This window comes from Acomys minous (genome assembly GCF_964271855.1).
Source record: "Acomys minous genome assembly, chromosome: 13".
Taxonomy (NCBI): domain Eukaryota; kingdom Metazoa; phylum Chordata; class Mammalia; order Rodentia; family Muridae; genus Acomys; species Acomys minous.
Genome location: NC_140495.1, coordinates 32,801,258 through 32,816,190, shown reverse-complemented (window position 1 = coordinate 32,816,190; position 14,933 = coordinate 32,801,258). Strand labels below are relative to the sequence as shown.

The window sequence follows — 14,933 nt, the reverse complement described above, 5'->3', positions numbered from 1 at the left end:
GAAGGGATCACTTCTCTTTCTGCTCCTACAGCAGGAAAGTGCAGTGGTTTGAACACAAGCAGCTAAATGAATATCAAGCCACTATTAAACTTGGTGTGTGTGTGTGTGTGTGTGTGTGTGTGTGTGTGTGTGTGTGTGTGAACTGTCTTTTGTTAGACCATGTTCCAACTTTTAGATCAAGTTTGATGGCAATATGGAAATCCTCTCTTTTGGTCTAGATCACTTGTGTTACATTTCCCTTGAGGTTACTGGTAGATCCAATAAAGGCAGAGCCCCTCTTTCTAAGGATAGGTAGGGACATATCTACAAGGGATCTCAGTTATTAACAGTACCTCTGAGGTGTGATTTCTGAGGGAATGAAGACACTAGGGCATGTTAGTAAGGACCTTAACTTCTGCTCCTTCTGTCTCCAGAGCCCAGGGGCTAAGATTACAGATGCTATCACCACATTCCGTTTGTGTGGTGCTAGAGGTCGAGCTCCCAAGGCTTTGTGCATGCAAGGCAAGCTCTCTAGCAATGGAGCCACGTCCTAAACAGCATGGTCTTTTACTCTATTACCACCTTTAAACCGGAGAAGGGGAAAGGAGGAAGAAAGACAACCAGGTGGGAAGTTACTTAAAATCCTATTAAGGTGAGTCAGAACCAGATGTCACCTTTGACCTCTGCTGCCCACAGTGATCCGCTTGCTAGAAATGTTCCACAGCACCCCAACACAGTGCCAGCAGATAGGGGACTAAGTGTTCAGACACGTTGAGACTGTGGGTGGGGGAAATTTCATATTCAAACCTTGACACTGTGTTTGTTTTAAGACACACTCTCCCTCCCTGTGTAGCTTAGGATGATCCTGGCACCATGGTCCTCCTGCTTCATTCTTCTGGAGAGTGACATTAGAGATGTGTGCCACCCCTCTCAAGATATTTTATGTGAGGTTATTTGGTTTTGTTTTTGAATCAATCTTGCTATGTACCTACGTAGCTTAGAAAGGCCTTCAGGGTTCAGACATCAGCCTGTAAGACCTTCAGCAACCTTCTATACGAGCACTTGCTCTCTTCTTCCTTTGCTTCAGCTACTTTTCAGTGTCATGTACAACATCTTCCCCTAGCATCGGAAACCTTTAAGCTATCGAGTTTTCTTATGATTTTGATTTCTGCTGGAAATCATGGCTCCTAATGATTGAAAACCTCGTGGGAAATAGCGATTATCAGTGATCCTGTCATGGGGCCTTATCTGTGAGAGAACACGCAGAGTCTTTTCAAGATTGACAACCCCAAAGGGCTTCACCCCTCAGGCCACAGGCATTTACAGATACAAAGATAGCCTTGATGAAAATGTGTGCATATGGAATCCAAGTATTTTTTGTCAGGGACTAGGTGTGAGTGAAGAGAAAGCTTGCCCTCATGCCTAACTGGACAAAGCTATCTTTTTTTTTTTTTTCAGCACTGGTGATCAAACCAAGGGCCTTGTACATGCTGGGCGGGCACTTCCGCCCCTTTGTTGTGTTTGTCAGACTTCCTACTTACTGTTGAAGGGATGTGCCTATGAGATGGTGCCATGCAGAACAGCCATGGGTATCCAGAAGAGGCCCGCCTTCGGAACTCAACAGCAGCAGTTTATCAGTACTAACATGTACAATTACTTTTTTTTTTTTTTGTGGTGCTGGTAATAAAAATTCAGGACTGCATGCATGCTAAGTTCTCTTTCTTTCTATGCTGCAAACGTTGATTTATGGTAGTGGTTCTCAAACATTACTATGTTTAGAAATCTCCTGAGGACCAATATTAGAACAACCATTTGGACTCTTTTGGTGGGAGGCTGGCTCAGGATTCTCTCTGTCTAACATGCCTTCAGGAGACTGTAGGAACCAGGCCCGACTGGGCTGCCTGCCTGTCTTGCTGTTTCATGTCCTGTTTCTAGCAGCTTCCATGTTTGTGTTTATCTTGGTTAGCTAGTCATGTTTACTGCTCTGAGAACTCGCCCCTCCCTTCCTCGAGACTTGTCCTCCTGTGTGCAATCACCTCTTGAGGGATTTCACCTGGGAGGAGGATTCCTGTTTTGCTGCCTGTAAGAAGGCTCTTTGAAATTCTAAAGGAGAACGAGAACAATAAATCGCTGCTGCGGCTGCTGCTCTCTTAGCACGAAGGACCCAGTGTTAGTGTGTGTGTGTGTGTGTGTGTGTGTGTGTGTATGAGTTAAATCCGCAGTCCCTCACCCTGGACTCAGTACCATGGTGGCGCGGGCCACAAGTGGAGGTTCCACCGAGATCAGGGAAAGAAGGGAGGAAGGTGATGGATCGCCCAGGGAAGCTGGCCAGTGCCTCAGGGAGGTATGAAATGGGCATATTGGAAATAGGTGCCACAGGTTTGTCCACGGTTCTGGTGGACTAGTGATTAAGGCACCGGGATTAAGTATAAGAATGTTAAAGATTTTATAAAAACAATAGAATTGAGTAGCCCTTGGTTTATGGTATCAGGAGAGCTAAACAGCCAAGATTGGGATCAGGTGAAGTCTGATCTCCAGAGGACTTTACGAAATGAAGCATCCAACAGTGTTCCTATCGCTACCTTTTCGTTATGGCGTCTTGTTAGAGATGCACTTAAGAGCGAGGACGAGAAAATCAGTGAGCAGCTAGGAAGTTTGGAACTTGCCCTAAATGAAGTGCAGGAGGAATAATCTAAAATCTTTGGTCCGTCTGAGATTGCCTCTGATATATCTTCTTCTAATTCTGAGGAGGAAGAGGCAACTTTAACCTCTGAGATACAGGCTCTAAAGAAGAAGTTGAAGGAGTGAAGATCGAAGGAAAAGAAACTAGAGGAGAGCGACCCCCGGCGTATAACCCAGATTATCAAAGTCAATTATCTTTGGCAGAGCCTTCTGCTCCCTCTTGGGGAGTAGTCTTTCCAGTAGTCGAAGTGCCTCACCCAACTAACCCAGGGCAAACACAGAGACAGCGTGAAGCCCTCCAGTTTAAAGACATAAAACAGTTTAAGGAGGCAGTTATGGGCTATGGTCCACATGCCCCTTTTTACGATGGCCATTTTTGAATCCTTCACAGGACAATTCTTAACACCTAGTGATTGGCAACAAATGTGTAGAGCAGTCCTCAGTGGGAGTGATTATCTGCTTTGGCGCAGTGATTATCAAGAATAGTGTATTCAGACCGCTGCACGTAATACGGCAGCTGGGGTTCCACAGAGAAACGTGGATATGCTAGCAGGCATGGGTTTGTATACTGAACTTAGTGCCCAGATACAATATGACCCAGCTGTGTATGCGCAGATTGCAACATGCACCATGAGGGCTTGGAAGTCTTTGCCTAATAAGTGGGCAGGAGAACAGCTGTCGAAAGTGGTCCAGGGACCCTCGGAGCCCTTCCAGGAATTTGTTCATCGCCTTATGCAATTGTCAGGAAGGATTTTTGGAGATGTGGAAGAAGCCATGCCTATTATTAAACAATTGGCCTTTGAAAATGCTAATAAGTATTGTCAGAAAGCCCTTCAGCCTTATAAATATAAAAGTGTGAATGACTATCTGAAAATTTGCCGAAGTATAGATACTACTCACATAATGGGACAAGTATTAGCTTCTGCTGTTCAGGGACGGTCACCTTCTGGGGGAGTCTGGCCGAAAACATGTTTCAGATGTGGCCAGATAGGACACCTTAAGAGAGAATGTACTCGAAGGGAGACTGGACAAGCTCAAGATAGAGTTGCCAGGTTTGTGTCCTTGTTGCCAACGAGGGTATCATTGGGGAAACGAGTGCCTCTCAAAGACAGATAGGCAAGGGAGGCTTTGCAGGGAAACGGGCCCCGGGGTCAGCCCCGTCAAGACAGGTGTGCGGAACCTTGCAGACGACTGCCCTTCAAGGGATTCAACCTGTGCATTTTTCCACAAGAGCCAGGCAAGCCTATAGGAGACTGTTTGGGCTCTGGTGAAGATCCCCCCATCTTGATGCCCGTAGGTCTGAGTAGACCAGTATGGCCGTATTTGACTAATCGCAGCCTGGGCAGGGATGCTATGCCTGAGGATTTGGAAAGGAGTAAAAATATCTTAAGTTCAGCCATCTGCGCTGTAGCTTTCCTTTTTGTTGTTACTGACTCCCTTGAGGGGGAAGACTTTAAATTGTTCCCTGCAGGTTTGCCATCTAAGAAGTTGCTGGAATGATGAGAAGACTGCCGTGGTGGCACGGACACCTGGAGTGGTTCCCTTTCCTGTGACACATGACGGCTGGCAAGGCCTGGTGATCTATCATGAAAGGAGAGATTGCGGAATTACTGCCACTGTTATTGTCATCACTGCTGTAGCAGCTACTGCTGCCATTGCTGCTGCGGGCATTGCCATTTCTCAGTCTATTAACTACTGTGCACACGATGGATAAACTCTCAGGAGAGGTGGCCAGTGCGTTGGTTACTCAGAATGCTCTAAATTCTATGATACAATTGGCTATCTAAAATCTTAATCAGTGAACAGCCTTATTGCAGGAGACTGGAGTTCTACCCGTTATGGGAGATGCCTTCATAAAGGGCCTACAGATGTGGGAAGCTTGCTAAAAAGCTGAAGTGATGCTATCGCACTAGGCATCCTGCTATGTGGCTTAGGAGGATTTCTGTTCTGGAGCCTCTGCCACATAAGAACGCAACAGGCATTTCAACAGTTCCATGCACAACAGGTCCTTGTGCCTTTGGCAGGGGATAACCCCACTGCCCTGGCTTGGCTGAGCCTTGATAAATGAGTATCCAATGATGGTAAGACCATGGAGGTACCTATCCATCTAAGACAGGAGGGTTTTGACACACAAAGCCTTTCCAATGATGGGTAAGATAGGAAACCAATGTCCTGGTGACCTAAGACAGGAGCTCATTTGTATTTTATATAAAGGGGGAACCTGTGGGAACCAGGCCCTACTGGGCTGCCTGCCTGTCTTGCTGTTTCATGTCCTGTTTCTAGCAGCTTCCATGTCTGTGTTTATCTTGGTTAGCTAGTCATGTTTACTGCTCTGAGAACGCGCCCCTCCCTTCCTCGAGACTTGTCCTCCTGTGTGCAATCACCTCTTGAGGGATTTCACCTGGGAGGAGGATTCCTGTTTTGCTGCCTATAAGAAGGCTCTTTGGAACTCTGAAGGGACGAGAATAATAAACCACTACCGCGGCTGCTGCTGCGGCTGCTGCTCTCTTAGCACGAAGGGCCCACTGTGTTATTGTGTGTGTGCATGAGTTAAATCCGCAGGCGCCACAGAGACACTGGTTCATAGTCCACACTCATGCCCAAGTACTGGTAAATGCATATCCCACTGGCACACTGACATGAACTACTAGGTCTGTAAGCCTAAAGAAAAGATGACAATTGTAAGCGAATTCAGTGTTTGGTTTACTGTCCACGATAGGAACTCTATTCACCTTTGTTCTCCCTCTTCCGCACTGCTTTGTCTCCAGGCCCTTAGACCTTACAGGATTGAACTATATATATGCTTTTACACGGGTGCCTCGCATCCTAAGTCAACTCCTTATGCTTGTGTATCAAGCATTGTACTAACTAGCTCTGAAAAATTCATTCTCAAAAAGCAGTCCTCAGCTACTGAGTGGTAACATGGGGGGGGTGGGGGGGTGGGGTGGGGAGGGTGGTATAAATCTGAATCAGTGCTCCTCCCATCTACTTACTTTATTCTCTGCTCCCCACTCAATCAAACGTCCTGTTAGAGAGAGGCATTATGTGTCTCTGAACAGCAGGTTCCAAAAGCGGCAACAGCAGTTAAACTCTTCGATAACAATAAACAGGGTTACTGACTGAGTCCGCCAGAGTTCTCCAGAGAGGGGACATCCATTTCTAGAAAGGGCCTGCCATCTATTGTTAACAGCGGCCCCCAAATGTATCAGTAATGAGCCAGCTGACTGGAAAAAACAACGGAGAGGAAGGCACTTTGTGGTAATGCAGAATCCTTTATCCTTTGACTGGAGGTGCCAAGTGTCCACCGGCATGATATATGCTTATCTGATGCCTGTTCAGTCCTGTACTCCACAAGGCGAGTACTGAGTCCGTAAGCTTAGCTGACAGCCTTTGTAAGACCCTCTGCAGAAACACTGCCACGTCTGTGGGCTGTGAAAGAGAGTGAGTGTCCTGGGCTACGTGCACAATCCTCAGCTATCCTCCGGGAAAGGCAAAGGACGCCGCAGCAGGCTACCATTTGGTGGCAAGAGATGGGGGTGTGGCTCAGAAGCCAAAGCGGCCTGCGCACCTCCGCAGGTCTACAGAGGCAGGGGAGTGGTCAGAGATCCGGAGCCCAGCCCAGCGGCGAGCTTGGACCTCCTCCCGCGGGAGGCCGAGGGTGATGGGCGTGGCCGGGGCGGTGCTTGCCAGGAGATGGCGACGGTTGCGGTGAGCAGCGCCAAGCCGAGCCTGCGGGCGGAGCTGAAGCAGCGTTTGCGGGCCTTGGGCGCGGAGGAACGGCTGCGCCAGTCTCACATCCTCACACAGAAGGTGCGAGAAGGCTGAGGGGAGTTAAAAGCCGGGAAGCCTGGGCTCGCGTGTATGCGCAGGCGCACGTCTCCCCGTCGCGTGCGCGTTCTCTAGGGCGCGCGCCCGCAGCTCCAGTCCCGCCTCTTATGGCTGTGGCAAGCTCTGTGCTTCTGAGGGAAGTTGGACCTCGGGCAGGTTTGTTGATTCAAACCGTTTTTGTTTTTTTGTTTTTTGTTTTTTGTTATTGCGAGGAAAGGCATTGCAGCAAGCTTTAGAAGATGTAGAGAACCACACCCACACTTCCCGGTTTAAATGTAGTTCATTCACATGTGCTTAACACCTAGTAATGAACCATTTTACTATGTGTTGGGCTATAGAGATGAAAAACGTGATTATTGCCCCTAGCGGATCGGAGGAGGATCTAGCGGAGGAAGCAGGCAAATGAAAAGTTGTAGGGCTATGGCTCAGTGTTCATTGTCCTTCTTTTGCCTTCTTCTTACATACTTTTCCTTCTCAACTTCCCTAGAGTCTGTCTTCAATTGTGAATTATTTTAAGGGAGATACCTATGTGATTAGCACCCTTTATTTTTAGTTCATATGTATGAGTGTTTTGCCTGCACAAATGTAAGTGCATTGCGTGTGTGCCTAGTGCCTTTGGAGATCAGAAGAGGGTGCCAGATCCTTTGAAACTAGAGTTAAGGATGGTTGTAAAGCCCCCACGTGGGTGCTAGAAATTGAATCCAGGTTGTCTGCAGGAGCATTGCTCTTAAACTACTGAGCCATCTCTCTAGACCCGACTTTTAAATATACCATGTTAAAAATATTTTCAACTCCCATTTGGCTGATCAATTGATTTCAATTTTTTAATTATTTTTTTCCCCTCATTCAGCTCAATAACTATATGGCTTCCAGTCTAGAGACTGATGCTTTTATTTATGCATTATATCTTGTGGCTTAATTACTGTTCTATTGCTTTGAAGAGACACTATAATCCAGGCATCCTATGAAGGGAAGCATTTAATTTGGGGCTTGTGTGCAGTTTCAGAGGGCTAGTCTGTGAGCATCATGGCGGAAGCATAGAGGCAGGCAGGCATGGTGCTAGAGGAGTAGCTAAGCTAAGCTCTAATCCACAAGGTGGAGGTAGAGAGACCTAGAGCTGCCTTGAGCTGTGGGCTTTTGAAATCTCAAAGCCCACTCACTGTGAGGGTCTCTTTGACCATAGAGGTTAAAAGAGTGTCAGCAGCATGAAGCAAGAAGGAAGTCTGGTGCAGCATGACTCAGTAGCTGGTGTTGGTTCAGACTTCTAGAGCCTGACACTTGGGCAGTTTATTTCAGGAATATTCAAGCACTGCACATTTTGGGGGGAAAATTTCCTTGTGATAATTAAGTCAATTCAGTGGGTGTACAACAAAACTCATGATTACACTGAAACTTTTTACAAGGTACATGTGTCCTCTCCCATACAGATGGATTTTGTATTGGCAACATGTGACATGTTAGGGGTCTTGTGTGGCCTCTGTCATACAGACAGTGCAAAAGTCGCCAAAGATGATTAACTACCTCTGTTCCCACTTGTAAAGTACACGTGATACCTCCCATAAAGATGAGTTCGATTGACAGAGAAACAATGCTCAAGATAAAGGTCTAGGGATGTTAATGCCCGCCTGAGGCCCTGAAGAGGTCCAGGGTAGGGTCTCTGGGGCTGGATATGGATGCCCTTCCAGTTCGCTTTATCTCTTGGGTGGCCAGAGCTGATGGCTCAGGCAATTGATCAGGACTGAAAGAGAAAGGAGGGAAGGGAGCCCAGGGTTTCTTTTCTAGGGACTGGCTGTAGGAAAATTTAAATTGTCCACAATTTTCCTATGGCTGAGGCTTAAAGGCAGTTTTAGCCAGAAACTGCATGGGGGGGGGCACAGGGAAGGGGTCGTAAAAGGAGGCTCTTTGATCTGTAGATAGGCCTCCTTGTGGAGATCTCCAGTAAGAACTTATTTCTGAATCTACAGGGAAATAGAGAGAGAGAGAGAGAGAGAGAGAGAGAGAGAGAGAGAGAGAGAGAGGGAATAAACCTCACACCCACATTCAAGAGAAAAGGTGGATGAAGTCAGGCATCTTAACTTCAGCTGAAGTTAAGCTTCCCAATTTCAATGCCATTTATTGTTGGTCACCATACTTATACTTCTGAGAAAGAGGAATTACCTCATAGTCAAAAAAGGACAATTAGTCATGAAAACAGATGAATTCTAAAGTACAACAGGTTATGTTTTAAAGCTAAACATTTCTTATCTAGGTATCCATTAAATAAGTTCACAGTGAGTTCAGAGTAACAAAGGTAATATATGACTTTTCAATTAGGACTAATTTAACTATACATTATCCAGTTATCTCTTAGTTCACACTTAATTTAGACATCTCTAGTAGCCCATTCCATCTTAGGTTCATAGGCAGTGGTAACGAACTTGCCTATATTTGTGGTGAAATACCAGGATTCCTGGTGCCATCTGGAGTGGAGGCTTATCTGAAGCCACAAATCTGCTACAAGGTTATCCCTAGTGAGGCATCTGGAGGTCTACAAAGGTATTTATTGCAACCATAAACTCTCTAAAGTTGTTTTAGAAGATCTAAAACAATTTTACTTTAAAAACTATTTGAATCAAATCAGGAATCCCATAATCGGGTATTAATTCATCTGAACAATAAGCAATACATCCTCCTGTAGGAAGTTTGCTCAATCAGAGATGGTCAATACCCAGAAAGTGACAGTTCACATCAATGCCAGATGCTTTTTCTTTTCTTTTTTTTCTTTTTTTCTTTTTTTTTTTTTTTTTTTTTTTTGAGACAGGGTTTCTCTGTGCAACCTTGGCTATCCTGGGCTCACTTTGTAGAACAGGCTGGCCTTGAATGTAGTCTTGGCTGTGCTGGACTCGCTTTGTAGACCAAACTGGCCTTAGAGTCACAGTGATCCACCTCCCTCTGCCTCCCTGGGTGCTGGGATTAAAGGCATGCGCCACCATGCCTGGCTCTAATGCCAGATTTTAGAGAGATGCAGCAATGTACAATTGACAGGGTAGTCAGAGGTTGGAAGCAATTCTGGTATGCATCACGGTACAGACTTTGCAAAATATCTCATGCCTACCGAACTTGGGGTGCATTATGGTATAAGACCTTGCAAATACCGGATCACCTCCTAGACAGCCCACATGCCTAGTGAGCTCCCTTAATAGGGTGGCTCTTGGCATAGGGAGGATGACTGAGATAAGCATAAGAGGCTGGGAGAGCCACATGTGGCCTGGCCTTACAGAAGTTCAGAAGAGGCACCAGGCTATTAACTAAATCCATTCCCAGCCTTCTGGGTGGAAAACAAGTGTTCTATCTCTCCCTTCGAAGAGACAGGCCTCTGTGTTTAACATTCCTGGTTTCCCCAGGGTTTATTTGTGAGCACAAGGACTTCACACCCTCTACAGCTACCCCCTAGTGATACCCTTTCTACAGCAGGGTACACACCTCCTAGTCTTTCTAAATAGTCCACCAACCAGGAATACAACATTCACACACATGAGCCTGTGGTACCCACTGCCGTTGGAACCACCACATCTTGGATTACTCGTTTTCCTTTGTATCTTTCAGGCATTATTTTTAGTTAGATAATAAAAGGTCTACATTGATCTTGTGTGCCTCTTAACGTTATTTTTCTCCTCCCCCTCAACAGGACTTCTGCCTACCTTGTTTTCATTTTGTTACTCACAGTTTTAATTTCCAGTGGTTGGTTCTTATGTCTCTCACTGATTCCTATCCTTAACAGTCTCTAATGCTTTACAGATTCAGTTGTTGTTTTCTGTCTGTGAAAGTAATTAGAATTTAAAAATCATTTCCATTCTTTGAATTACCTGTTTTGCACTAAATCATTTTTTTCCTTTTGAATTTTTTTTTCTTTTTAAAATCCTTTTATTTTGTATTTTGGCTTTTCAAAATGGCTGTGAGTCATTTATTGGCTATACATATTCATGTCTTTTGGGGGTACTGTGCCTCAGCTGAGGGCCTTGTACCTGACAGTGAAGCTTCTACCACTGGCCCTTGCCTGTACCTATTTACGAATAAACGTGTGTTAGCTACCATATCTCCTCTCTTTTGTAGACACTGGAATTCTAAGGAAAGAATGGATTCTGCCTGCCTTCTGTGTCCATGTTTTACTGCTGCTTTGTATATAAATACTGTCTCGTTCTCCCTCGGTCTTACAGGAACTAGTCAAATTTCTCCTTTTTTGTTTTCATCATTTCCTTTCATCCTCCCTTCCTAACAGAACGTAAATAGGCTTGAAGGAAGGAAGGCAAATGCATATACAGAGTTGCCTAGTCTCACACTGAATTTTAGCCCTGTGTCTTACTGCTTATTCACCTCTGGGTTTTCTACACTCTGCTTTCAGGAGGTTAAGAAAAACACTTTCTCATATAGTAAGTGGTGTCAAAAGCCTCAGGCCTGTTCTAAACCTGAGTTTCGCCTTTCCATTTGCTTTGCTTCCGCCACACCTCCTAACAGCTTTACAAGGCTGACCTCGTTCCTTGGCCCCTGTTTGGTATGCTTTGCTTAACTTTACTCTCTTCCCTTTGTGTTAAATGTAACTTGGCTTTCTTTGCCCCTCTATTCCTGCCAGTCCTATTTGTAAGCTGCCTTTACGCTAGCCTTCTCTTCTTAGCATGAAGGACAGGGGAGAACAGAAAAAGAATGGACAAAAAAGGGAGTAAAGGGCCGCCTTCTGAGTCTGGTAAGTTCCTAGGATGTTATGAGCAAATCTTAGCTCCCTGCCTGATGAGCGGTTCTACCAAATGTGGCTTCTTGCACCAAGAGCCCCTTGCCCCCATTGTAATGAACTTTGTAAACACTCAGTTGAATGGAATAGTATTGGTAGAGCTAAGCGACTGTTCTCAGCACGCTCTCCGGGAGCTTGTGGACTGATTCGGAGTCCTTCATTTAGGACATATGAGTGGTGATTGACTCACGGCTCACCTCTTGTGGACTAAAGCATCAAGTGGTAGTAAAGGTTCTGCAGAGGTCAAGAAGGTTAGCTCTTGGTTGACCTTAAATGGATAAAATTGATGGGAGAAATGGCAATGATGCAAGGACTGGAAAGTGTGTCACCCAAATTTCAAAGAGAAAAGAACCCCCAGATCCTCGAGAAAGTCTCTGACGTGTACTAGCATCTGCGGTCACATCTGGGATTCTGAAGCCAGATGGCTTTTTCATCCCACATCTCTTTAGTGAGTGAGTTTGCATACAGACGAGAACAGGTGTACCAGAGAGGTATAGGGCTCACCCATGCAAACCTGGGGCTTGAAATTAAAAGCCAGGGATCAGCATGTAGCAGTAAACCCACTGCATCTCATTACTTGGAGGAGGCGGTGGCCAAAGGGAGGCACTGGTTAGAGGAGCTACTGAGTTTCGATACTGAAAAACAGAGTCTGGAAAATTAATTGCTGTCTTTTTCCCGCTTAGGTGATTGCCCACAGTCAGTATCAAAACTCCAAAAGAATTTCCATCTTTCTGAGCATGCAAGATGAAATTGAGACGGAAGAGATCATCAAGGACATTTTCAAACAAGGCAAAATCTGTTTCATCCCTCGGTACCAGTTCCGGAGCAATCACATGGACATGGTGAGATTAGCATCGCCTGAAGAGATCCCTTTACTTCCCAAGACATCCTGGAATATTCACCAGCCTGGCGAGGGAGATGCTCGGGAGGAAGCCCTGTCCACTGGTAAGGCATCATTCCTCATATCAAAACCTTACCTAGGTGCGGCCTAGTTCACCTCATCGGGGAAGGTAAACATGGCAGGCTTGCCTAGTTTGGGAGAATTGATTTCTTTGGATGTTCTCATAATTTCATTAGGTTTTTTTTCTTCTTCTTCTGTTAAAAATCTTTCCTTCTTTCCTTTATGCGTGCCTATGACACAGGGTCTCATTATGTAGCTGAGGCTGGCTTCCCACTCTCAGACACCTGCCTCCCCAGTGCTCAGCTCGTAGGCATGCATGCACTATCTCTCTGGCTTCTATCCGATATTTTCATCTAGTTTGTGTCAGATCTATTGTATGTCTAGGAACATAAGGCCTCATGCCCAAAAGGACCCACACTGTGGCTGGGAAAATAGGGATTTTATATCAATAAAGTATCTCAAAAATATCTCAACTTGTCCCATACATCAGATATAAGTGTCAAATAGGATACTGACTATTGAAAATAATTAAGTTCATGGGTTGGCCTTGAAAATGTGCATTCCCTAGTACTGGTTTATGCATGTTCACCCTCTGCTCTTTATCCAGGCCACGTTTGCGGCAGAGGTGGCCTTTGTTCCCACCGTACCTGTAACCTGAGTTACAGTGGGAGAGAGAGTATGGTACTTTAGATTCTTTTAGCTGTGGTGTGAGGCGGAGGCCCCTACTGCTGTTTGTAGAAATGTCTGAGCAGTCAGGCTCGCTGCTTGTTATCTCTGAACATCACCCTCTCAGTGTGCACTTTTGCTTGCATCGGCAGTTTGGAATTCGGTGAGTTCAGCGCTCAAGCAGAAATCCAGCTTCGCGAGGGTTTGAGGCGAGCTGACTGGAGCTCAGACTGTCTTTGCTGCAGCCTTTGTGGTCTGCTCATCTCCCTAGTTTGCTTATGTTATCTCGGTTTAGAAGAGGGCGAACCTGTATATCCTCAGTGGCAGTTGCAATTCTCAAGCAAAAACTTCCCGTGAGGCACTCTTGTCTTAGGTTTACAACATAATAACGCAGCCGGTTATGTGAAATAGAAGGGCTGTCTCGTCACTGGATTTATCCTTAAAGTGAGGCCTGTTTAGCCAATTTGATTAGCCAGCACTCTTCCCATGGAGAATTTATAATCTGACTCAGCCTTAATCAACTTGGCCCACATGGGATAACATTGGTATGGAAACTGCAGACTACACAGAAGAACCAACTTTGAATATCTCTGGATTAGTGTCGTTCAGAGTCACTCTGTCTTGTTATGACTCTCTCTGTTGGTGTTGGCTTTGTGTTCCCTGGCCCATGGCAGCTTGGACATCACGTTTGTAGCTAGAATTCCCAGCAGGAAAGAGCATGCCTGTTTTTCTAGCAGTCTCAATAAAATTCTGATCCTTATCGCCCCAAGTGGTCATTCCTGAATTAGTGAATTCCCGAATTCCTGTGGTTGGGATTGGTTTCCTGGCTCTGGCCTGGATTGTACGTGACCATTCCTGGCTGGTTTTCTATGACTCGGGAAAAGGACCTACAGTCACCTCTTCAGTCCTCCTCAACTACTGAGCTGGATGGTGGGGGTAAGCTGAGAGTGACACGTACTGTTCTAGAACAAAAGAAAATGGGTATGACCCTGTCAAAAGTCAAGCTCCTCTATCCTATCAACCATTTCTGAGGTCCTATAGAGCAGGCGCTTGTATATAACTTTTAGTGATGGTTTTACTGTCTACTTTTTTTTTTTGAGACTTTTTAAGAGTCCGTGTCTGTGTGAGAATACCCAAGACACAACTTAAATAGGTGACTGTAATGGTTTTGTACTGTCCCACTATAACATTTTATAGTACTTAAAGGAGCATTGTCAAGGGCAAGGTCTGTGAACATATCTCTCTAGGTTGATCAGGTCAGTACTTCTGCAGAGGCTGGGATTTGTTCACATTCAGTTGTCCTATTTCATTCTTCACTGGGACTGTGTGATGCCTGAAAAATTATGGTGAAGACAGTGGTTATGGGTTTCATCAAGGACTTTGAAAAAGTCTTTTTTTTTTTTAATGAAAACTTCATTATAGAAAACTTACAAATAAAAAAATCACAGGGTGATATACTTGAGAGTAGACCAAAGAAATTTGAATTGCATCACAAAGGATTTGAAAATGTTTCTTTAATTTTCTTTTTTTTTTTTAATATGGGAACTTGCTATGTAGCCCAGAATTCATAATCCACATGCCTCATCCTCCAAGGACTATAGGCCTACATAGCCATTTGACTGGTATTGCTTAAGTACATAGTCAGGTGCTTCTCAATCTTCCTGATGCTGTGACCCTTTAATACAGTTCCTCATGTTGTGGTGACACCCCCCCCACACCCACCATAAAATTATTTTTGTTGATACAGCATAGCTGTAATTTTGCTACTGTTAGGAGTTGCAGTGTACAGAACTAATGTGCAGGTTATCTGATGTGCGACCCATGTAAGAGGGTCCTGCAACCCCCAAAGGAGTCACGGTGCATAGGTTGAGAACCACTCAGTGTCTCTGTGAGGCATGATAGAGACCTTGTTTCCACAGACGTGGAATTAACTAACTTGTTGCTCTCCCGGAGGCGGGTTTCTGGCAGCATGTCACAGGTCCTCTTCTCTGAGCTGTCCTTTTTAGCTTTGTGTTAAACACCTTTCCCTAATTCCACATTTGCAGATTTATTCGTTTTATTTCATTTCTGTTTTTAGCTAGTGTGTGCCATAAAGTTATCCTAGACTCTCTT

The 14,933-nt window shown here is 45.1% G+C and overlaps 1 protein-coding gene across 4 annotated transcripts in view; it reads left to right on the top strand.

Annotated features, from left to right (window-relative positions):
* The first annotated feature begins 6,212 nt into the window (after window positions 1-6,212).
* Window positions 6,213-14,933, top strand: part of MTHFS (methenyltetrahydrofolate synthetase) — a 164,047-nt gene continuing 155,326 nt past the window's right edge. For 2 of the 4 annotated variants that reach the window (XM_084753434.1, XM_084753436.1), the window contains exons 1-3: window positions 6,213-6,471; window positions 11,141-11,209; window positions 11,938-12,199. In XM_084753434.1, the coding sequence (XP_084609560.1) occupies window positions 6,355-6,471; window positions 11,141-11,209; window positions 11,938-12,199 (448 nt within the window). In that variant the 5' untranslated portion in view covers window positions 6,213-6,354. The remainder of the gene's footprint in view (window positions 6,472-11,140; window positions 11,210-11,937; window positions 12,200-14,933) is intronic. The other 2 variants (XM_084753435.1, XM_084753437.1) reach the window with 2 other exon arrangements.